The 26,234-nt window shown below is 40.5% G+C and overlaps 1 protein-coding gene across 1 annotated transcript in view; it reads left to right on the plus strand.

Annotated features, from left to right (window-relative positions):
• Positions 1-26,234, plus strand: part of fstl4 (follistatin-like 4) — a 165,399-nt gene that overhangs the window by 53,236 nt on the left and 85,929 nt on the right. Inside the window, exon 4 of the mRNA XM_035626956.2 lies at positions 14,283-14,525. Within this exon, the coding sequence (XP_035482849.2) occupies positions 14,283-14,525 (243 nt within the window). The remainder of the gene's footprint in view (positions 1-14,282; positions 14,526-26,234) is intronic.

Raw genomic sequence — 26,234 nt, forward strand, 5'->3', positions numbered from 1 at the left:
TCATAATCCTTAGTTTACGTTGCGTGAGGTCAGTCGCCCTCGTGTGTGCAGTTCGTGTGTGCTAAGTCAGCACAAACTACGCCCTCGGCATTTCAAAAAATAACAAGTCATGTGGACTTGTGTCAGCCGTATTCCGTTCTTCAAATTTAACTGTTGAATCTAAATCCTACTTAGATTCATAGGATACCCACATCTGGAGGCCGGAGGCGTATTTCTGGACTCCTGTAAACACACTGTCTGTGCCAAGAAGCCCTAAATCCCTAATCCTAAACACAGTGGTCCAGATCCGCCCCACTCTCTGTCTCTATTCACCTCTCTTTCTTTTCACAATTTCTTGTTTTTTTCCCCGCTCTCTCGCTCTCAAACTCTTGTCCCGACTCACTCGTCTCCTTCTCTCAGCGCGTCATGCCTCATACTCGCAGACATTTTCACAACAGCCACACGAACACACACTGACCGCTCAGTAGTGGTCCCTCAGATGCTTGGCCGCCATTCATTTCACCAGCTGCCCTCCAGCACACCCTCCATCCCCCATTACGCTTTTCCTCAATACGATTTCCCCTGTTCTTTCTCTCTCTCCACCCTCTCTTTGTTTGCCCTCGATCCTCCTCTTTGTAGTCCCTCACACCTTCCATCTTTCGCACTTTTGTCACTGCCTCTAATTCTCATCCATCTTTTTCCACCTCTCAACTGTGTCCCTGTCATCTCTTTACAGTATACTCTTCACCCAACCTCCTCACTGCATGTTAGAGCTTTAGCATTTTCTGAATGCTGAAATTATAATTATAATATCCAGCATATTTACTGTTGAGATTATTTAATCCATCTTTATTGGAAATTACATTCATAATATTCTATCTGATTAGCTTGACTTTGTAGTCACTGAACTAATACACCACAATACAATACTCCACAGGATTACAGTTACAGTAACAATATACATTTTGGAGGGTAGGGCCAAAAGTAATAATTTATTCATAGAGACCATAAGAAATAATTTGCATACACATAGGTTAGTGTGAAGGTGTGAAGGTATGCCGTCAAAAGTGTAAATTGTATCGTTTTAACGATGCTGTTATGCAGTTTTGTTGGTGCTTATGAAAGTTGTTTACTAAAACAGCCATTAGAGATCGCACAATATTATATATTATATGATGAAAATAGAAAATCCAGGTTTATTCAAATCAGTTACCTGGTGAAGTCACAATGGGATAAAATAATAAATTAGAAACTGTAATAGACGCGGTACATGTCTCATCCTCTGATTTAGAGAGAAAAAAAAAGTAAAATTGAAATTTCTGAACCAAACTTGGTTCAGAATCAGGCTATTGAACCAAATTCAACTAGGTCAAGGGGTCACATTATGTTTGTCACTTACACACCAGTACCTTTGTCTCAAACTCCTTTCCCTTTGTGCCCTTCATTTCTTCTTCCTGAGACCCCTCCTTATTCTCTTTCCTGCTCCATCCCTTCGCTCGCCGCCTCGGTCTTCCTCCTGTCCTGCTGCCTCCCCTCACTCCTGGAGTAATGACAGCCAGCTGTCACAACCACAGCGGCTCTTCTGACCACAGAGCCGACCCGACAGCCCCACTGATGAGATCACTCACCGAACGTCTCTCTTCGGAGCGCAGCGCGGTCAGAGCTATTTTAGACGGCAGTTGTTCTGTTTTATTTATTCATTAACTTCTGTTTTTTTTGTGCTCTGGTTATGTTATGATTTTGCACAGAATGTATTCATGCATACGTGCCTGACTACTTCATGGCCTGTTTTTTATTTATTTATTTCTGATGATTAATCTTTCTAAAAATAATTTTTCTCCATCGTGCCTTTTGGGTACCTTGAGGCATATCATCATTTAAACATTAGACCTGTCAGTTGTACAAGAGGGAGAAAAGGTGTAAAGATATTATTCAGTACTTCTAATTCTAAGCTCTAAACTCTGTTCTGTTTATGGTTTTGTCCTTACCTGTCTGGTTCGTCATTGTCTTTATCCACGTCCGCTGGAGTGACTGCTGGTCAAAAACATGACTATACACTTGTTGTAAAAGTATTGCAATACCCTGCTGTTAAAAAATGGTACAATATGCCATTTTTTAAGTACTCCAAGAATGACAATTGTGCCATATTTTCTCAGCTTTGCTTGGATGTGTAACAGCGGGGCAGCATGTTTGAGCAGCAAACAAGTGCTACTGACCAGCCATGGCTTATCAATGAAGCAAACGCACAATGTGATTATGGCATTATTTCACCCCATCTGTACAAGATGGTTGAAACCCAATGCAGACCAACACGTCCAACAAAGCATCTTGCCAGCAGACACAGGACATGCAAACTATCATAATTGCAAAGTATTTGTGTTGTCAGGTTAATATATGCATAACACGAAAAAGCTTTAATGACACTTGATCTAATTATTTACAATTATCCAATTATAAAAGGCTATGAATGTACAAAATAATTTTCAAAAACACACCTACATGTATGAAAAAAAGCATACGAACAAGAGTATATGTAACGGCACATACTGTTATCTACATTATTTTTGAGCATGGGAATAATAATCCTCAATTACATTGACTGTATATCTGGCACTAAATGTTGATGAAGTCCAAACCACGGATTATTAGCCTTCGTACTAAAGTAGTGCAATAAAATGTCTCATTACACCACCTAGGCAGAGGTATGCACTCCACTGAATACATGTTGTAGTTTTCTAATTAGTCACATTTAAAAATGACAATAAATGAGAACACATTGGTGTTATATTTTCAGTTCATTGTATCATTCACTTTACAGATAAGGACACAAAGATCCAGACACTTCGTAGCTTTCTGAAGGGCTTTCATACCTAAGTTGAATCCTCTCTCGCACAATCTATGGTTTTGTCTCATCATCTCTCTTCCTCTGTATCTCTCCATCTGTCCCTTTGTCATGCCATCGATCTTGTATTTTTTCCAGTGGAAATGCTGTGTGTACCATCTTCAGTGTCATCAGCCCCACACAAGCTCATCGCAATGGGTCTTATTTATTTCTGAGGAGACCCTCTCCATGAGCTCTTTCACAAACCAAAGGACTTTTGGGTCCAGCATTATATTTCATATTTTGTGGCTCTGTGCAAAGGCAATGGAGAGTTGCGCTTTCTGCATTTCCCTGAAATTAGTCATTGTTGTCACTTAACATCACTTGGCAACGTCCCCACTTCTGTTCATCTCTGAGTAATTGGATCGGTCCGGTTAACTCCCTTTGTGGTAATAGGTCTGACTTATCGTCCATGTAATCAGATTGTTCTTTTTTCTTCTACACGCGTGATTACAATGGCCCCAAAAAGCAGGCAGATATGGAACAATATGCATAGACAATCAATTAAATATACATTCTAGTTATCATACTATCATATTTCAACCCTTTAATGACAAAACACAAGCAACCTGACAAACATTGTGTCTGTTTGTTTGCACTGCAAATACATTTAAGGAAAAATAAATAAATATATGAATAAACAAATTAGATAACAATTTTCCAGTTGTAGTTTGAAATATATGCATTGCATATTAATGCAAGCACAGGGGCGGAAATCAATGGGGGATACTCTGCATCTATATCTGCACACATTTTGCACACAGTAATTCAGCATGAATATATCCACCACTCCGTCAACAGTCTATTTAAGTGTAAAGCTCAAGATGAGGAGACGTGAAAAGCTCCATTTGCACAGGACTAATATTACCTGGGGGACGCACAGTGATTTGTAATGGCACAGATCATCTTGGATTTTTATCTTGTGTAAGTCTGCCTTGTCTGCCAGGCCAGAAGTCCCCTTGATAATACTAATCTTATGCAAATGGGGTCTCGGACATGATGTATTTTTCTGCCGCGGTTTGTTTATCTTTTTCATCTTGTAGATGTGGCTCTTATTATTTTCCACCCCATCATCGCGCCTTTTGAAGGGTTGATTCTTGTGATTGGCCAGGGAGCCCAGTCCCGACACACGCACTCATCAAGCTCTCATGTGCATACGGAGTGATGACAGGGACACGGAGAGGTGCCAGTATTGTGATGAGTTCTTCTTGACTGGTATTGGCACATATTGACACTTTTACAGTTGTTGATTCATGTCCAAAACCAAGCGGGAAGTCTTATGATACTTAGGCAAGGCTGTAATAAAGGGCAAAAGACACGATGAGCATGCATTGTTAGTTAAAATAGATGCCCATCTTGGCAGTAGAAATTGAGTCATTAGGATTTGAAGTGCCGTCAGGAGATGCCACTGCCCTGTGTAGCAAATACAGCAATTTCATCGCATTGACTAACTGGAGTATGCCCTTTATTTAGTTTGGAAATTTTTGCGCGAGTAAAGACTACACGCGTGTATAATACGAGAACGCGCAGAACGGTATAAAAAGATACGTAAAGATGTGAACCAACTCTGTAACCTCATCACGTATAGAATTCGTTCCTATTCAGGCTCTACTTTTGTGTTTTTACACTTTCTATACTTGCACAACCTTCCAGTTCTCATGAAGAATTGTTTGATATGTCTAAAAAAGTCAACTTTGGAATCATTTCAGAAAATCACTCGCATATTTGACCTCAAAAATGTAGCCCATATATAAACACAGCCTGTCCATCTCGTATATTTCACAACACCATGTATGGGACAATGCTTCAGTCATATTATGGAGAATCATTTTCTTCCATCTGGCAACTGCTCTTTGATAAGAATCCTGTTGTGGTCGGCAATGCTGGTTCTCTAAATGGACACAAAGGATTTACTTCAAACCACTATCTAGCTGTGTGAACAGAGCATTAAGCAGCAGAAGCCGACCCAACAGAGGAAGCTTTTACAAGTCGTATAAGAGACGACGTAGCCTCTTGATCTTTCTCTCCCACCTTTGCACCGCACCTACGTGGCCTCTCGCCCTGCGGGGCCTATTAGTCATCTCGGCCGTTGGAGGGAGGCCATCGGGGAGTGCTTGGTCTCTGTTCTCCCAGAGCCCTGCGGAGAGGAAGGTGCAGGTGTAGTGTCAGCAGAAACCAGGTATATACTGTGGAGAGATGTATAAATAGAGAGATAAATAACAAGAGGTGAGAGCAAGATGAGGCTGAAGATGGATCGAAGGGATTAAGATGTTGTTGATAATAAACAGTAGTGGGGGCACGTTGGGGAGGCTTCTGCAGCTATGGAAACATTTTCAAACACACTGGAGCACACAGCAGAATCTACCACATGCATGTTTGCGGACAGGAATGAACATTTAATTTGGTCCTTGAAGAATGAGATATTATGTCTCCCATTACATGCGTATAGGAAACAGGAGGGACATTTTTTTTTCTTTCTTTCCATTTGTACACTACAGCCTCCTGAGATGTGGAGGGATCTTTTTTTTTTGACATAGATTATATTCCCCACACTCACATGGTCGCTCAAACCTACTGCAGAAAAATACATTTTAGAGCTTATTTTATCCTTGGCTGTGCTGGCATTAATGTGAAAATATGAGTGTGGCAGCTGAGGAGGACTGATGCTCAATCCCTCTATTGCTGCAGCTGTAGTTGCAGCTGCAGCAGCGGTGAAAATTGCAGAAAAATAATATAACAAGACGATGTGAAGCAGCTTTTCTGAGAGTCAGAGGTCAATCACTAGCAGCTACGTGGGCCGGTGGACATGCAAACGCTTCCTTACACACCTACACAAAGTCAAATGAGAAACGATAAAGCATACTAAAACAGTTCTGCTGTTTTCATGCACAAAGCTTTGGCTAGTTTGTAGTCAGTGTAGATACAGTAACTGTTGAATCAAAGTTTCCATCTATGAATGTTAATGGAATAACATCATAAAAACACCTTAACATATAATTTAATTATCGGATTGCATCTAATAACGGAACGCTATTAACCGTTTTCCTTAAAACAGGGTAAAACATTTACAGTAGGGTGAGATTAGTAGTGTTTCACAACATAACGTGGTAAGAATTTTATCAAGATTCCAGTTACATTTTTTTAAAGATAATTCTACTTAAAACAGTTGAAACCATTCCCCGGTTTTATTGTGGCTTCCAATACCAGAAATAAAATGCTCTTTTACCAAATTCTTCATGCGCCCCTGACTTACGCTCAACCAGTCTGTCTGACTGTCATACCAGGCAACGATTAGTTTTTTGGGCCCTTTTCTGGCATCTTCTCATTGTTAATTATTGGGGAGAGCCCAGGGGCTGCATCATTATTCATTATTTCACTAGAGAAAGCACTGCCACCCTCCCAAATCACTTCCAGTTCCCTGGAGAAGGCAGCCCGCAGAGTGAGACACAGATGCTTGTCATACCGTATCCAATGTGACCATGTGACTGACAGCTGATGAGAGTGAATTCCATTTCGCTTCACCTTTTATTTTATTCTCTTGCTGTTATCTTCTTACCCAGTGGGCAGTCGCACTCGATGTTGCAGAGAGAAAACATGCTGCGTCATGCCATCATCTAAATTTGCTGCTTTCTTGCATAAATACACTCTGATTTTTAATCAGACTTATAACTTGTTACTTTTTGTGTTAACACGGTTTTAAACATCTTCTTTGTACACTCTGATCAGTTATGTCCACCTCCCACTGCGACCCTGAAAAAAATTATTCATTTGGATAGACAAATGAATGAGTGTCAGCATCAGGCATTGCAACAGCTCATCTGTCCACTCAGACTTGTTGCAAACTGTCAATTTGAAACAAATGAATAAAGGAGACAGCCTTGTGTGTTGAGAGTTGATTCAGTTAAAGTTAAGTTAGAGAAAGGAGCTGTAGACGTTAAGATAATGGACTAAAAGGTCTTTAACACGCTATGCTAAGAATACAGGCATCCAAACCACTTCGGTGAAATAACAGGTAATAAATCTGTATGATCACGTTAACTTCTTGGTGTTGCCTGCTCGGTGACCTAGTCTCTCGCCAATCACGGACCAAAAATACCCACAAGCCTCCAAAGAAATCCTCATTGTAGTGGACCTCGTGTCGCAGCAGCACCACCAAGCTCTCTCAGGTCATTCCTTCGAGAGGGGTGAGCCTCTCGGTAGAGCGGCTGCTGATACACGGGGATCAGAAGATCAATACAGGCCTTTCAGCTGAAGCAGCCAGATGAGCCCAGTGACATTTTGTCTGAGGCACAAACCAAATGCCGCTGTTCTGTGGAGGCTGAGCGAACCTTTCTCTCTTCCTTGTTACTGTCTCACAACCTAATCTTCATTAACTGTTTTTCTCTTTTGCTTTTCTTAAATCTTCATCTTTCTTCTAACTTCGATCCTCAGTTTTCTGCTTTTGTTCATCTCTGCCTGTTGTCTTTGAATGTTCCTTTCCTTTGCTTTGTGAATTAAGTTTAACTCCCGTCCCATGTTTGTCACTTACTACTCATTTGTATCATGTTCTGGTTCTATGGAATGCAGTGAAAAAGTTCAGCGATTCCTGTAGCATGTGCATGAAGACTGGCACGTTAATGCACATATAGTCAGTGTAAGCAGTAACTTGTTATTCTGTGTTACATCAACATTGGGACCTGTTACATACACTTTTTTGAGCACTCAAATGTGCACGTTTGCCTCCTCACCATGAACCTGAAACTTGAGTAGAGGGCAAACATCGAATTCTCTGTCGGACAAATGTCGGGCATCATCACTGCCAACAATATTTGAATCTATAGCTCCGACCCAGAGTGTTCGCAGTAAAAGAGACTAGAGTCTCTAAGACACAGGAAGGGGCATCAGGTCAGGAGTATGAGCATCCTTGCCAATTTCCTCATCATTTGCAGGGTTGTGCACTGTAAATTTGCCCCTCGGGGTCACACTGTCAATGCCAAGTTTTACTTCACTGTTCTGAGACGGCTGAGCCAGGACATTCAATGGCAGCCGGGTCTCCCGTCAGGGCAACACTCACTGGAACTACTGTATGTGAGCATTGACAGAAGTTCAGTCACTCCAAAGTATTGGTCACTACCCACCTGGCCTACTCACTGGATTTGGCCTCCTGAGACTTCTCCCTCAAAATTAAATTGAAGCTGAAGGGTGGCCATTTTGACTCAGATTGAGCATGATGTTTCCTACAGAAGGCGACTTTGAGGGAGCATGCCAGCAGTGCTGGGAGCAGTGTATCACTACACAAGGAGACTACTTTGAAGGGGATGGCGGCCAAATTTAAATCTTTTTTTACTTGTTATAGGCACAGTCTAAAAACGTTATGGTCGCAACTCATACTTCAACAAGCATTCATATCTTAACCCTATATCAAATATGAGTTTGTGCAAACCCTTTAGATAAAACAGACACATGATGAATTTGAATCTATACTTGTACTTAGTACAGGTCAGCTTGTGTTAATAAGGGACATGACAAATACCCTTAATCAGCTTTATTTCCTGTAGTCTCCCTATCACCCATGTCTCTTCAGAAATCAGCGACAGTTCAATGTCATCAAAGTGTTAAAACAGTAGGGGTTCAGTTTATTATCTTGGTCACACATGCTCATCCTTAACGGTATAAACTATGTTTTAAATGGTGATAGTTTTCTGGACTAACATGAAGCGACTGAGCCATTAGATATGTATACATCTCTCCACAGTTATGAACAATGCACACTTTTTCATATTTAGATAACATCTTTCTTTAGGTTAGCCCAGTGAAATACCTTCAGTGTCCGTCCACTCAATCACCTAGTGAACACGAAGGCACTGGTTAACCTGCCATTAAGAAAGAGGTCAAGGAGGTAATAGGTACTTTGCAGCACTTAATGGAGAAAAATGGCTCCGTACGTTAGTTAATATTAAAATGAATTATCTTCTCAAGTTACTTCAGTGGTGTTGCTGCGGTCGTCTCTAGTGTCCACAGTGAGGCAGGATGTGTACAGGGTAGGGTTGGATTTTGGTCCGCTTAGTCGGTTCCTGGTCTTTCAGCCAGTTGGTTGACCACCTTGGGTTAGTTGTTTATGATTTATGATTTTTAATATGATCAAAGGTAGTCCTAGCCTGATTTTGACTTTTCTTTTTCATGGCTGTGAACTCTCAGCCCTAATTCCAAGCAAATGAACAAGAGAGGAAGTGGGAGTGGTGTTTCTACACGACCGATCTGACAAAGTCTGGCCCCCCCTGGTCCAGTTGGTGTTAACATGAATCAACACACTGTGTAATGTGAACGGCTTAAATCATGAGCCATCTATTCCCGTCATCCTGTCACTCCCATTAAGATTTTTACCATTTTTCATGAATAAACCTCAGGACAGTCAACATCACGTCCATCAGTAGAGACTACATTTTATTTGAAGGACTCTCTGGAAATGGTCATGGCATAACCTTTTGAACCTGTCAGTTTTAACTTTAAAAAGAGAGAGAGTAAAATATACTTCTCAAATATCCAGCTGACAAAAGAAGAAATGTTATTTGTATTCCAGATTTCTTCCTCTGTTTGCTCAGTAAATCACTTTTGGTATAATGCAGCATGGGCAGTCTGTTCTTATTTGTATTTATACCACTGCATATCTTACCTAGCACCGAGGGTTGCTGTTGTCCATTGATATTCCCGCTCAGCGTGCATGTCAGAAGCACTTTGTACGACCGTGCGGCACAAGGTAGACGGCGTTTGACGGCACGTCTTGGAATCTAATTATCTACAGCTGCTCCGGAGCAAATAGAATGATCCGTGCGATCAGCAGATGTGACACAGCTTTTCTTGCGCTGCAAAACGCACACATGCACAAACACAAATGCACACAATGCATGCTTTTATGGCTGTAGCGACAAACGGACCACATCTAACGATATCAGTCTGCTGGCAAAAAGAGACGTCCACTCGCTTTCTGTAAATGTCACACACTGATATCCTGAAGGATTTGCGACGGAAGCTTCTGTGTTTTTGTGGATTAGAGTGGTTTTATACCGTGGTCGTGCTGCAGGCGGCGAGTCCCACATCAGCAGGGCAAATGTTCTTCCAGTCTAATTAGTAAGAAGCTCAGATTTGTCCCTGTGTGAGGGAAACGTATCAAAAACAACAAACTCTCCCTCTGTAGCACTGGATTACATACAAAATAAATAAAGTCTGTTGTTATTGCCTGTAAATGTTGAAGGGGTTTAAAGAGCTCGAGTGTCTCGCCTCAGGTGTAAATATATTGAGTTATATTTTTGCTGCCTAATAGAGCGAGGGTTCGGGCAGAATTGCTTTGCTTCCAGAGTGAAGTGACATATTCTGACTCTCTTGCTGCCTGTGAGTGTTGTGTTCTTTTTGTGAGTGTGCTGATTGAATGCCTCGCTCTGGATTCCAATTACCAATGGCTTCATCACGATGACACAGCGAGGGCTGAGACAGACAAGATTGTAGCTTCTCCTGACAAATGAAAAGGCAGTCAGTCAGGCAGACAGTTGTGCTGTGCCTCCAGTTATGCTCTCATCCACTTAGGCTTGAATAAAAGGAAATGAAAGAGGGAAACTTACCTTTTATCTGTCAAAAAATGTTAGGAAGATGAGGCAAAATTGTCTCGATGCTTGGTACAAATTCCTCATGTTCACTTAAAAGTAGAGGCAGTGTCCCTTACTGAACACATCCGGGAAATCTCTGAATTCAGTGGACAATGTCCGGTTTGCATTTCCCCAAAGCCCAGGAGAGCTCAGCAGAAGAGACAGAGAGAGTTCACACATGCACAGCAAAATTAAGTGAAAAGAAAAACAGACGACAAGAGAAAGAACGAGTGTCTGGATGTGAAGCTTGACACCAGATGGTCAAGCCTGGCATTGTCTTGGCACCTCAGAGCATCTGAACTTTAAAGAGCCATTCATAAGCACTGTGACGGCAGCTTAGACGGAGGATTATCAAATGACTCTTTTAGCCTCTTAAGCAAGCCACAATTGCAGCCAACATAGTCCAAGACAGCAGGAGACAAAGGACTTTGTGGGGATACACGCTAGTCCAAGTACTTAGTTTAATGTCAGACAGCTTGTGTATTGTAGATGTAGACTTTCGCTATTGTTTCTGTCGCTGTTCTTTTCTCCGACCAAAATGGGAAAGGGCACGGGGACCGATGCCATAAAGAGAGAGAGAGAGAGAGGCAGGGGGTGGGAAAAAAAAACAAGGAGGAAGAAGGAGGAAGACGGCCACCGATGGGTTACTGCTGCAGGATGTTTGTAGCTTAGCGTTTAATCTCCCACGCTTGGAGAATACAAACGATCTTGTAATCGTCCCCGACCTTGACATGAACAGCAAGGTCGCAAGGGAGCCGGGCTATTTTGCATTTCCCACAGATGCTTTGTCGAGACATGCACAACAATTAGTAAACTGAATAAAAAGGAATGAGTGTGTCTCACTCCCCTCATCCTCCGCCCCCCCTGCCCACTGCGCTCAGGGAATTTACCGGGTTAAGGTCAATACCCCAGGGTATTAAGGCACTTGGAACTTATACTTTGATAGCATGCATCTCCCGCTAAAGTCATCATAATAGAATAAAAAGGACTTAATTTAAACAATTTATTCAGAACTAAATTTGGAAGTTATTCCAGATGCTTGACTTGTTCCTCATCTTTCTAGCATTTTTCCCTTGTTGTTCTGTTTCATGGTCACCTGTCAATGTCTTGTCATGTCTCTGAGATTAACTAATCATGATGAATGTTGATGGATAATTAATAATTCTGGATTAGTATTTCATGTGGTATTTGTATTTTTTTATGGTAATGCAGAAATTAAGATAATAAAAAAAATATTTAAAATGAATATTGCGATTTTTGAAATGATGTAAAACTGAACGAAAAAAAATACAACTGAATTGAAAATGCTACAACCAGAAAATGTTTGGGTTTTAGACATAATGTGTTGATCATTAATAAATTGGTTATTAAAACAATAATCCTCCTAATTGTGTATGTGTGCGTGTGTGTGTGTGTGTGTGCTATTGACAATATGCCTGTGTTTGCGAACACAGATGTTGTGTATTAGTGGTTGAACACACGAGTGTATGTTTGCCTCCATACTGACACCTCAAAGTGAGTAGGAGGTTGCTAGTGTATTAATACTGTGCGTGTGTGTTTGTGTGTGTAGCTGGAGTTGCTTTTATATAATTAAGGGACTTTTGTCCTCCGACAACAGCACATTACCGCTGGTATTGAATATACTTAGTGTTTCGATATGATTATTCTCCAGGCAAATTCAATTTCTGCTTCAGCAGTTTGACTGTAAAGGCCTGTGGGGGGTGCAGCTCATTTTAAGTTAAGCTAGTGTGGTTTTTAGCCTCATTCCACACAAGGATAATAGAGCTGACCCCTTCTCAGCAACTCAACCACGAATAAGCATCAACACAATGCTCACTGAGTCCCTGTGGGATGTGTGTTCATTCCCCTGTAATGGTCAAACTCCCTTCACAGTGAGCCAAAAACTGAAAGATTTTATTGTTCTTGTTTATTATTAGCTGTAAGAGTTATGGTTTCATTTCCACTCTTTCATATTGTAGGTTACCTCCCTCTTGTGTACCTTGACATTTTTTCATATCGCAAAATTTGTTTCTCACAGTGCTGCAGCCAACGGTCATCGGCTTTGTGTTTGCCCTGCTTGGTTTCCATGACAAATAACAGATTTGGTTAACATCAAAGCTAAAAAAACACAGAATGCTTGAATTTTTAAAAGAAGAAGATGTGCTAAAACTCAAAAAATTCAATAGTCTTTTCAGTCTTTTTTGTGTGTGGAGACAGTAAGAACTTTATTGGGTGAATTCACAGAGAAAATGATTCAAATAGTTATTAACATAAAGTTTGCTTTTCATTATGCTATCTTTGATCAAATAAACTCTGAACTGAACTTGTGAGTGAATTTATCAGTATGTGGCAGTCTCATGTTTCCTATAGCGATAATGTCTAAAAACTCAATAATGTCTAAAAACTCAAGGAAGGTTTCTCAGTTTTGTTTAATTTATTGCATCTGACATTTTCCAGATGGCCCTGAGACGCACCGAATGTCCTGTTTGTACATTCTTAAACATGTGCAACAACCCCGTGTCACACGGGCCCATAAATCCAGCTCTCGGATCATAACAATAGAGGAGGGTCCCGGTCAAGATCAGGGAGTCAGAAGAGATCAATCCAAGGTGGAGCGTCTAGCTGGATCAGCAGCTTTTTGACTTACTTTAAGTGCAAATAGATTAAATCAGGGGGAGGAAGTGATGCGCCCTAGGCAGTGAGTGGTGATGTTAGCGATGCTGGCGTGTGCAGTGTGCATTTGTGTGTGTGAGTGTGTGTGTAGGGCTGGAACTGGCATAAGCAGTGTCATATAAAGCTGGTAAACCGCATGCATGCGTTTGTGCTTTGATGCCGTGAAGAACATCATTTATAAAAATAAATATTGCAGTTTGTTAATTGAACCTTAAGTGTACCAGGACAGAGCTGGCCTTCCTGATCAGTCTGTCGAGTCTCTTCCCGTCAGTCGGTTCATACTGTGTAATTCATCTTGTTACTTTGAGTTGTTACAATTAATATGAAATCTAAAGCAGGGGATTACTTGGAAAACATCACTTATTGGTTCACATTTATTTGGAAATGGTGACATAACACCATTTCAAAATTGTTAAATTCCATGTTGGGATGTCATACACGGATAACATTGAGATTCACCATTTAAATCATCCGACTGGTCTTTGGTTGATCATTAGTTATTACTGGCAGGTGAAAGCCCTGATACCACCTGCCACTGATTCATAATGTTATTGAATCTGCAATTTAAAAGATTCCTTGAACAGCATGTTTCATTTGTGGCTGACGTGAAGCACTGGAAACCAAACTAACTTTCGTAATGACGATTTCACTGCCAATCCCATGTGACACTTTCTTTCTTTTCTCCTTTGTGGGTTTTAGGAATGAAGGTAAAGTTGGCCCACTGGTTGCTGTTTTGTGGAGAATTATACTTTTTTTTCTTAGTTTTAGTATTGTTTTTTCTGTCTGTTTCTTTCCTCTTGAGAGATTTCTGTCCACAGTACCTGGCACATTGTTTTAATTTTCAAACTCTGCTGGATATTAAGGATGCAATGTTCTTGTCTGTCGCAGTCCAAAGTTAGTGATTGGGATTGATGAGCCAGGTATAATGTTTTCTTGTATTGTGCAACCTCAGCTGATCTCTGTCTCGTACCTGTGGTTGTGACTCTATTTTAGAGTCATAGAGATGTGAAATGCGCGGATGCAATTGGATATTTCTCTCTTCTCTTTCTCTCTCACTCCATAGCTTGTATGAATTTTGCCCATGTAGCCTGCTCCTTTCCTAATTGAACCCTCTTCTCTTGCTATTCCAGCCCTTTCCGGCCCGAACGAAGATCCGTGTCAGAGGACCTACTGCGGACGGGGTAGACAGTGTGTGCTGTTGGCAGAGACCGGACGTGCCGAGTGCGTTTGCCAGGAAAAATGCCGACCCTCGTTTGTGCCGGTGTGTGGCTCAGACGGCAGGTTCTTCGAGAACCACTGCGAGGTGTACCGCACCGCCTGCCTAGAGAGGAGACGGATCTATGTGGTGCATAGCAAGGACTGCTTCTTCAAAGGTACAACTGGACTAATACACTGATACACTGCAGAGGGCTGCTCTTCACTACAAAAAAACAAAGAGTTTGAACAAGTTATTTGAGGGTTTACACAGCAACTCAAATTTTCTGGGATAGTTTGTTATATTTCTGATTGATACAGTACACAGTCTGTACAGCATAGCCATGACCATCATGTGATTCGAACAGGTGGTCGTGAAAATTAAGGTTTGTCCGAAAGAAAATGTTGCTGTTAGACGTCCTTTGGAGAGCGTTTTGCTGCCACAGCATGCTATGATTCAAAACTCTGAAATTGCGTGTTGATTTAAAAAAAAAATGAGGTATGAAGCAAAGTCTGAATTGAACCATGGATGTGGAGAATCATTACACCGCTTTGAATTACTGAATTTTGAGATTAAAAGAAAGCCTTAAGAAAAGAAAAAGTAAGAGTAAGAGAAGGTAAACATAATGAAGCCTCTAAAGATGTTGCCGTGCGGTTGCTATACCGCAACAAGAACAGCGGCTGTACAGTATGTCTTTGATGTCGGAGGAGTGCGGTGCAGGTTAACACTTTTATGAGAGAAAATTGCCTTCGGATTATTGTCTGATACCTGCGGAGCAGAGTTTACAGCTAATCCAAGGCTGAAGTGGGGCTTTGACTGTAGTTTGATGTTGAAACGTTTAAACAATAACAGAATTGTACAGACAAAGCAATTGCTTTGTAACACGTTGCCACCTGTCAGGCTGTAGTCACAGGCTTCAATCATTGTGGAAATCATGCTGCTTCTGTCAGCCACCTACGGCATTCAGGCGAGATGAAAGAGTGAAATCGTTTGCAGTCTGGCTCCGCGGGCTGTGGCTCGGGGTCAAGTATTTTTTTCTGGGAAACGATAATGCTAAGCACCAACACTGGCACTCGTTGTGCAGGTGTCATTATCCGGCTGGTCGTGCTGATAGTTCCATCCAAGCATTTAATCATCAGTTTAATAAAAAAAAAAAGTTTACTAAATAAATAGTAAACTTGTATGTGCACATACAGTCTAACCCCTGAGCCACTACTCTCCATGCTGCCTCCACTACATCAATATCCTTGCTCTAACAAATCTCCACTAGGTTACTGTGGATCACCAGTTCTCTATGGTAAATCATTAAAATGTTCACTCCTTGGCTATCAATCACTAGCAAAAGTGCTTTCTCAGCATGAGCAGTCACAGTTACTATCCAACAAATGATTTAACGTTTTTTTTTTTTCTTTTTTGAATGTTATACCTGCTGGTATCTCCTTTTTTCTTTAAATGTTGTTGTCCAGGTCACACTATTAATATTAAATGCTGTTCATTATCCCTCTGGGTGTGGATCTTGAAATAGAAAATAAAGTATGGAGTTTTTCCCCGATGCATAATCTTTTTCTTTACTGTTCAGCTTTTGCAATGCTTTCCCTCAAAACCTGTCGTCTCTGTCAAATAGCTCCTGCTCAAATTTGAAATTTTACTGCCCAGAAATATTTGTCTGCACTCAGATAAACACAAAAGTCCTGTGCTTCAGTTTGAGTCCTTCTCCTTGTGCTCAAGCTGCTTCTGTGTCCTCCCAAAACTTCTGCCCTTCAAACTTCTGCCCTCACTCTTGGATATTTGTGATTTGAAGTTCCCCAAACAATAAAATGCCATGCAGGTATGACATTGACCAATTACTGTTGGCCTGTTGGTGACCTTAATTCACTTTGTTTGCTTGCATCTGTTCCCTCTCACTCAAAACTCTTGAAAAAATTTGGCCTATTTTAAGGCCAGTGTAAATCATCCAAAAATTAGTCCGGCCACATTGATTCCTTTTTCCTTATTGCCCAATTAACGAAGTTGGAGTCAGTATTTAACAGGTGCTCCAATATCTAGATCCATATTTATCATGTAAGAAAAAAAAACACAAACTATAAAATCTATCAGCCACATCAATTGCAGTAACACAACAATATTGTATAGCTAAACCAGTAATGCTCAGAACTGTACATTGTTGTCTTTCTTGCCGTGTTGTGTCTAACTTTAAAACAAATTGAGTAAAGAGTTGATGAAAGTACATTTTCTCCCTCTCTTTGACCACACTGATTTTCTTTCTTTTTTAAAAATTTGTTTTGGTCCATCGTGAGAGCCTAGAGATTATTAAATGTTAAATTACGGAAAGTTTTAAACTCCGTCTGAGACCAAGACCCTCACAGAGTCCCTGAAGCTATGCACACGGCGAAAAAACTTTTGGTTATTCTTTTGGTAATTTTGCTTTCAAATTTGATCAATTTAAAGGCTGCGCTGTGAAAGCCAATTTTCCTTCAGCTCAGGGCTATGTCTAAGGTCACACTGAATCACAATAATCCAGATATGATGAGACGAAAGCCTGCATAAGTACTTACCACATTTGACACTGTGCACAACCAGTTCAAAACTCTGCACTTTTGAAAAAGTCAAAGGAACCACATTTTTATTGTGCCGACCTCCCTTCACTCTCTCCCACTCACAGAACTGATTCAAGGTTTTGTTTATTCTTAAAGCTTTGATTTGGAACGCGTTCACAACTACGCTGTTCCACCAGCGGGTCACTCCCAACATCTGACCAAATGTTTATATGACTTTTAAGCTGCTGTTCCGTTTTTGCCCTGAGGCAGTTCAATAGCATTTGTTACACTTTTTTCATCTGAAATATTATTTGCATGCTGTGCAAAGCTGAACCTTTCAAATTCCAGAAACTTGGTTATTCACACCATGATTTGCCAAAGCATTTTGTGGAGTGAAGTATCCTTTCAAATAAACTCCACTATGGACCGACAGACATATGGAAAATGTTCATGTTGTCACATTGGACAAGTGTAACACTCCCTTGGCTGTCACCAGTGTTACCCATAGAGAACACATTATACTCTCAAACAAAATACCATATTTATGTATATAGTAATAAAAATGTGTGCAAGTATCCACAAAGTATTTTGTGTCTATAGGCAGGCAACTTCATTCATGTATCTATTCATAGTTGTGCAAAAGCGTGTGTAAATGTGTGTGCACTTGACTTTCTATAGATGTGGGGATGTTTTGACATTTTGGCTGGTCCACATAACTTTAAAGGGCTGTTTTTTTGTGTGTTTTTTCTGCCTTTAATTTGACAGGACAAATAGGTGAGAAATGGGGGGAAGACATGCAGGAAATCGTCACAGGTCGGATTCTATGTCGAGGCATACACCTCGAAGTATATGTGTGCCTGCTCTATCCACTGAGCCACCTGGGCCACTTTAAAGGGCTGTTTGAGTGCTAAATCATGGTTTGAGGAATAGGATTTAAATTTGGTTTAGGTTACGTTAAGAGCACATCATTCTGGATGAGTGCTACAGGGGGACGTGGGCACTTGAGAAGGTTTGGGATTAGGCATTTATTTGTGACGATTAAGGGTAGGGTAATGTGCCCTATGACAATGACTGTCTTCACAACTAGATAAAAAGTTGACTTTTTTGAGGAGAGTGGATAGTTGAGTTTGGTTCTGGAATGATTTTAATTAAGTTTTTATATAATTTGACTCCCCTCAGGCAGGGGGAGACACAAGGGAAACTGTTTTATTGTTCAAACCACTGCAGATCTGTCAAGGCAGTCGCAAAGGTAAAGGAATCTACCACTTAGAAATCAGTGGGAGCTCATATATATTCTCTGTGACTCAGCTTGAAGGAGGCTGTACCCTGCTTCTGACCTGATAGGACTTGTTTTCTCTAAAGTGGTTGGCAAGGGCTTTGTGGTTTGTGACAAGCAGCACTGACAACTCTCTTTTATGCAAAGTAGCTGTGGTCTGTTCAGCCAAAAAGGAAGACTATAAAGCCCTGGATGAGGCTCTTGTTCAACCTTGTCACTGGTTTCTTTGTATTTACACCCAGTCTGTTTAGCTGGAACTGTAATCCATACTAACAATTTGTGTAGTGCAAATAACAAAAGAAACACATTAAATGTCATATTCACAAGTAAACAGTGACAATAACATAGTAGTTAAATGGATACAGCAGTTGTAGGAACCAAAATGGTATAAAGGGGACACATCTTCAGTGTTGAATTCTGTTTGAATCACAACTTTTTTAAGATTACTCTGAGCTAGAAACTACTATTGTCTAACACGAGTTAAAGTCACCATGTTCTCTCAAGAATGGAAAATTGATAAACAGCTTCAAAAAGTCAAGTCATTCGATTCCAAATGTCTTCAAAAGGGACACATCAACAAAAAAGACTCATAGGCCCAATGCACACCATTCCAAAAATGTCATCCCTTCTCACCAAGTCATTTATTGCCATAAATTAATAACATGAAGATCATTGGGCTGTGAGTCGACCCACTTCTGACCCTGGCTTTGATTTTAATCTCTTCCCTCTAAAACCATTTGAAAAAGAACTAACACCGTTGATTGATCACTTTCATCTTCCTGATGAGTAGGAAGCTCCCAGCAAAGGCAGTTCAAAGAGACATCTGTTTCCATCGGGTCATGTAAGGCGCTCAGCGGGGGGGTTATTAAATGCATCCCGCTCCAGAATGACCACTTCATTAGGAGCCAGTGGCGTACTGGTGGTGCGTGAATGTGACACTGTTGACTCCCAGATCTGTCAGTTGATGTGTTGCCATTCGTCAGAAGGAAAGTGGTAGTGAGTCTCTCCAGGGTAACAGTGAGCTGAGCTTCAGTTGGGACAGGCCACTGATCCATCCATCTGTCCATCTGGCTATCCATGTAGTAAGCCCACTATTCCCAATCTTTTCGCTTTATAATCCATCAAAACAAACTGTCTTCTTGCAACCCCTTAACACAGGCGGCATATCTCTATTGACTGTGAACAGCTCAGCCAAAGAGTGATATTTACAGACATATATATATATATATTTTGTGTGTGTGTGTGTGTGTGTTTTATTGATGTTAATTATCTCAGTCTGATCCCTTGTGTTCTCTCCCTCTCCTGACCTCAGTGTTGAAAACCACCTCACTGAACCCACAGCCAACAAATTGTTGTTTAGGCATTTTTCAGTAAATATATGAAGCACAGTGATCTTGAGTTTGTGAATTCCGTTGTACTGTCCTCCCTCCATCACTCCCTTTAACCATCCATCATCTATCCAATGTTTGTCGTGTGTCTCACTTTGTGAGCCGCCTCAACCATCCTGATTAATCTCTGTCATCCCGGCTCATTCTGGCGAATATGAATCGAGCCGTGGTTATTGCATTAGTCATTAAAGCTGCCTCCCTCGTCCTCCTCTCTCCGCCCTCTCCGCAGCCCACGGCAGCGCTCTGCCTCTGCCGTCCATCTTATTGCTTGCTAACCCATTGCCCCCTTCTGTGACTGCAGCCATTAACTTGGTCACACAAACACATGGCTTTCACAAGGAGGATCAACTTTGGCGTGATCTCCAGCCCTGCAGCTTTAGTTGCGTACACAGAGGCTGGGTTGGGTCACAGCAAGCTGCTTTTGAAGGTGACAAATACATTTTTTCTTTCTGCTTGCAGAGTGTTAACAGATTAAAAACTGAGTGTGGTTTTTCCCGCGTTCTCCTCTTTTCTGGGAAGCAGTCTACGACATAATTTTCAAAATATAATTTCTGGGTCTGTGTCAGACTTGGCATACTCGAACCACATCCATGTGATTGAAAGTTGCCCGGCTTGACTTCTCGGAATTACCCTGCTCAATGTCATGCTCACTCTCCTCCGTCTGAGATGCCATTCATGCACATTTTCTGCTTACATACATGCCATGTGGAAGCAGGCAAAGCACCATCGAAAAATATTTCCCCACAGAATTTCAATTTGCTATACAGCAAAATAATACATAGAGCTTCATTTAAAAGTTGTCCAGGTCACACCATTGGACCAGAAGTTGCCATCTTACTCTCTTTTAGGTTAACAAGGACTAATGCCGGCTTGGGCTACCAGGTGTGACATGGCTTCACACACACATTAACACCCACCGGGACTCCCCTGACAGCCCTTTATTTGTTACAGTGGGCTTATTAACGAGCAGCCCAACTACCCCCATCTTTCTTTGCATGTTTTTTCCCCCTCTCAATGCCTTTCACCCCATGTTCTTTCCTCAACGGTCACGTGGTTCGTACCTCTTTAAGCTGATTTCCTCCCCACAGATTCATTACGGTGGAAGTATTTGCCATATGAAATGGATGCCCTGTCCTATATAGAGATGTGCCCTGGTCCCCTGCTCTGGTCCCCTGCCTCGTAAACATCCGTCTCCCTTATGAAAACCCAAAGCTCTGTTCGGCCACTGGCGTCCCCTGCTGCTCTGGTAGTGGGACATTGTCAAGGATACTGCACCAAAAGTACTGAGGTTTTCTATCAGCCATGGATAAGGCAAAGGCTGGCATGATGTATCAGACTACACCTGGTGTGGTTTTCGAGCACATTGAACAGTGGGCAAATTTTCATGTTAGTTTTAGACTTAATTAATGGTCAATGGTAGTGCTGTGGGTTTTATGGGGAACAAATATTTGCTTAAAAGTTTCTCTCTCTCTGGGTATAATTGACGAAAAACTTAACTTCAGTAATACAACTTTGTTTTCGTTCCTCAGGTTATTTATTTTTTAATAAACTCCACACTACACACTAAGAAAATAGTTGCCTTTTCATGCGCTGTTTTTATCACACGATAGTGCTGCAGAGAAATCTTTCTCTTATATCACTTGTTGAAAATGAATTAGGAAAGCTGCTCCTCTTGTTGGCAGCAGTAAATGGCAGCAAGATGTCAAATCTGCGCACACTTCTTTATCGGAGCCCGAAGATAATGAGAGGTGGTAGTAGTGCATTTTCAAAGGCCCTGACATGATGCTGACATTGAGCGTCTAGCCGACTATATCCTGTGGCCTTTGTGGTACATCCAGCACCATTGGCTCTAGTCAGACCTTGGTGTTTAAATGTCAGTGGATGAAAGCCAAGTGTCTGTAAATCAGCAAGTTTGCTTATTTATACCAATTTTAAAATTTAGGAACTATATAGGATCTATAGGGCTGTCATGATGCCAGATTTTCAAAAAACTATTATTTTGTCCAAAGGAAGTTATGATAACATTATTATCACGACAGCTATAGAAAGTTTGAATAATGAAAATAATAGAGAGTTTTTCGCAGCACATGTAATGTGAAAACAGAAATGTATGCTTTACGATTGTCTTCTGCTCGTCCACATTCATATCCCTTTCTTCTCCCCTCTTATTGCAACACTTGGATTTTTGTACTTTGATTCTTTGCCTCACAAACTTAGACTGCCTACTCATCCTTTTCCTGGTCTGTGCAGACATACAAGCTCAAACGCAGAAAATGACACACACAGATGTACGCTCACTCACACGAATAAAGACACCACTTCTGTCGTGACAAAACAAAATAATCTCTTCTGAAAGAGAATGTTTATTCATGCCTAAGAGATTTTGACATGCTTGTCACAACACTGGCATCGCCTATCACTTTGCCTTTTCAGTCGTGAGCTGTACTCCGTGGCGCCACAATGGGCATCCTGGATCGGCTGCACAGCTTTAGCATTTGACGCATGTTTTCTATGGACTGGCACATCCGGCTTTATTGATGATTGAAATGTGGCATAGAGGTGGATAAATGGAAAGTACAGTGCCATTTGAAATTCAATTTCTGTATTTCTCTTTTTGTCTCTCTAACAGTGCTGCCTGTTTGTCATTGTTGTGTGAAGCAATTAATAGATCCCTAGCGTTGGCTGTGGTCGGGGGGAAGCCATTTTGGCATCGATTCTCGTCTCTTGTTGAGTTAACAGGCGGTACTGCAAAATTTTTGGAGCTGTGCATCAACACGGTCTGCTTCTATTACTGTTCATAACATCACTTTTTAAAAGTTGTTGGCTAATGCCTTTGAAACACTGAGAAATTAGTATGTGACAAATTAATTAATTTGGCGTGTCCCCTTCATTTTACAACTGGTTCATCAATTTAATGGCTGCATAAAAGGAAAAAACAAATATCTGCCAGAGCTTCTGGATCCAACTTTGAAAACTTTGCTCATCAGATATGTTTTTGTCAAAGCTGGGATTATAAGCATCTCTTGATTGCATTTTTGACAGCAACCAAGTAATGCATTTACTGTTTTTCAGGTGACTTTCATTGTTCTCTGTGTCCATGCAGATTTGTTTCTTCCTCTTGCGTCCCATTGTCACTCCCCTCTTAGACCACGTCTCTCGACTATATTTCTCCTCTCATTTCTCTCACTATGCCACCAATATGATGCAGACGGGGATTTGAGTGACTCTGTCAAAGCTTCTCTCCATGTTCCCTAGTCTGTGTTAAAACGGTTCAGAGCTTAAGTAGAGTGTGAGCCTGAAAAAAAATGAAAAAATACAAGCATCACCTCAAGGCAAAGTGACCCTGGGTAGAAAAAAATCATACATACTATATGTCCCTGACACACACACACACACACACACACGCAAGGCTAAATTCACTTCTAATACATCACAGCATTTTCAAGGATCTTTGCCGGAACTATTTTTTATTCCACAATAGTTAAATTTGTTTTTCCAATGTGTTACTTCATATGCAGTGTTATTCTTCTACCTTGTGTATTGAAAATATATTTTTCCACCAACTTGGACCTTGGCATTGGTATACTTAATTATATATACTGCCTGCCCTACAACTGCCTGGGACCTGATCAAAAAAGGCACAGAATAGTTTAGGATATACAGTGCAATGCAGTTATGTCAAAATATCCTGACTTATGAATATAAACCCTACAGTAACTTACACAATACAGGGATCACAGTCAAATTATAGTTACACAAATGCTCAGACAATCTGACACGTACTAATCAAATGTAATTAATGTCTGACATATTTTTTGTATCCACTACTCTAGTTCACCAATTGTCACCAGTTCAACCACAGTTACTGAAGCAGCAATGGGAGCTTGATGTTCAGCACCAAGTCATTACAGTAGTTTTTTCGACCAACAATTTGAAATTTAAATATTGCCCAATATATAAAGTGTATTCAAATAAGATACCACATAATTACAATTCCGGAAGATTGCCATAAGTGCTTCACTTATTCTCAGAATTTGACTTTTTACAGAACTCTCTCAGGAAAGAGAGGCCAGGAAAAAATTTAAATAATACTCAGACTATCGTATATTTAGCGCTTCAATGTCATAATCACAACTATCCCTAAGACAAGACTTCAGCCAGCACTTACAGGTATTCATGTAAGTAGTAATCATGGCTGATTTGGAATGCAATAACAGATGATCAGTAAACACTTTGCACATTGTGAGTCATTTTCTTTTATACCTTTGTGCTTTGGTGTCGCACAGGGAGTGAAGCTTAATGATATACAATCACTTTGATAAAAAACTGACTTACCGACATTCAGTTTTGTTGTGTCTTAGCTCGGCTAAGTCAGTCATTTCTTCTTGCCTTTTCTCTTTGCCTTTCAGTTTCCTCCTGTTCTTGTTGGGAATTGATAGCTGAACAGTCCCTCCGCTGTTCTATCTAATGGTACCTGTCATATTTTATATATATATATATATATATATATATATATATATATATATATATCCTCTCTGCCAGCTCAACAAGTTGACCAGAGGGCAAAGAATGAAACCAGATTGACGACTAGTGCAGCCTAACATGATGTAGCAACTGGAGCACCAACTCACTAGGTGACTGAAAGATCAACTGAATGACCAAGACATGACCACTGTCAACAGAAAAGCAAACTCCTACAATAGTTCCCCAAAGCTCCATCTTTAGCCACGTTGGCGAATTCTAAGAAAAATTTTGTGACACAATTTATCTGATGATTATTTGCAGTGTATCCAAAATCACCATGTTTCTATATACTGCTTGCTTGATTCTGAAATATTAAGATGTTTTTCATATTGATGATGCACAAAATAGTGTCCCCATATGTCTCTATAGGTCCACTGGTTTGAGTGACACGATGCCCTTGGCACTCATTATTAGCCAAGGCAGCATCTCAGTACCACAGGGGCTATTTGCATCATCAAGTCATCATTCTACCATAAGCCGCTGACTATGGAGAGCGCTCAAGTTCTAACACCCAAAGGGAGTAACGACCCCAGCTACTGCCTCCGGGAAGTTATCCGTCCGTGTTATTGTTTTCAAGCTCATCCCACATGATTTCCTCAGAGAATGGGAGCAGTATGGATGGATGCTGCTGACCTTTTTGTCTTAGTGCCTATGTTACAGGTGTCACTGTTGCTAGCGGGGACCAGTAGCTTTCTCTCGAGGTTGAGCTCCATCTGGTCTCAGTCCCAATGCTGCTCCTGCGCCTGCTGGCAACATTCACAACGATGCTGCCAATTCTTCTACTGTAATTTATTTACAATTTACTCTTTAATTAGACTGAGTGTTTGTGCCTTTGGGCTGAGTTTTATAGTCCTATGTTGTTACATTACAGTGATTCTTTGATAACTTATATTTTGAGTTGCTATGATGGAAAATAAGTCAAATTAACATTTCCTTTTTTTGTTTTCTGACAACATCCAGCAATTCATTATAATTACTAAGCATGGCAATAACATCATGAAGAAAGTTCTGAGATTACCAAAAAATTTTTTACTTCCACTGAGCGCAAAAAAATATATTTTCCTTTTAATTAAATGTAAGAGTTTATCTTTACACATAAACTTCTTAATATAGTCAATATGTTCTAGACAAAGGTGTAAAAGTACTCTCACAATATTGCTGTAGGAATATCATATGTTGAATATAATTTATTGACGGTATTCAAAGGGAAGTTTTTTCGTGGAGTTTGGTAGTTTAGTGTAAAACTTTGAATGAGCTGTGATGTTGACACCACTATCACATGACGCCAAAACATTTTAAACATTGATAGTCGCAGTAACCTCATGGTCGAGTTAGCATATTTTAGATGATGTGGAAAGTAACATCTAAAGTAGTCTAATCCTTAGTATAAGGCATTAAATTATATTCAAAGCAGTTACTCTGGAGTAGTTGTATATAAATATATATGTGAATATATTTGTCAATACATTTTTGATGCTTCAAACCTGTGATATTCACTATGCAGGGAACACTCCACTTAAATAAGATATAAGTAAAAGTCACACTTATTGTCATAGTTCTTTCAAATCCTCACAATTAATCCAAAACTCAACAGTTCACAGCATTTCCCCCCCCTTTTTTTGATCAACAACAACAACAACCATTCCAGTTAAAAAATAAGAGATGGATAAACCTTTATAATCTATTTCAAATGAATTATGAAAACTAAACTTTAATAACATAATACTGCTTGGACTACATGTCATGTTTTGGATTAAAATCATGTTATTTTGTCGAGAAGGCTTTCGTGAGCGGTAATTCCGCTGCTTTGATTTCCCCACACAGTCAAAATCTTGTGCATTCTTTATGTAACATTACATATTTAGTGTGTGCGGAGTTGAAGTGTGATCCCTGGCCTCGCTCATTATCATGCAAAAACAGTTGCATTATGCACCACGTGGCGTCGTGAGATCTTTTCAGTGATGGATACTATTTCATATGAATTAGTCACAGCGCTCCAAGTGAATTACAACTGGGCAGAAGGCGGGGGTTGCTTATTACTCATGATATTAATGCTGCAATTTGTTTGCTTCTGTCCTATTGCTGCTCACTCAGCTACATTCATTTTGTAGGTTTTAAACATTTGTTTGAGGAAATGATTAGACATTTTATTGAACATTTGT

This window comes from Scophthalmus maximus, chromosome 2 (genome assembly GCF_022379125.1).
Source record: "Scophthalmus maximus strain ysfricsl-2021 chromosome 2, ASM2237912v1, whole genome shotgun sequence".
In the NCBI taxonomy this organism is placed as follows: Eukaryota; Metazoa; Chordata; class Actinopteri; order Pleuronectiformes; family Scophthalmidae; genus Scophthalmus; species Scophthalmus maximus.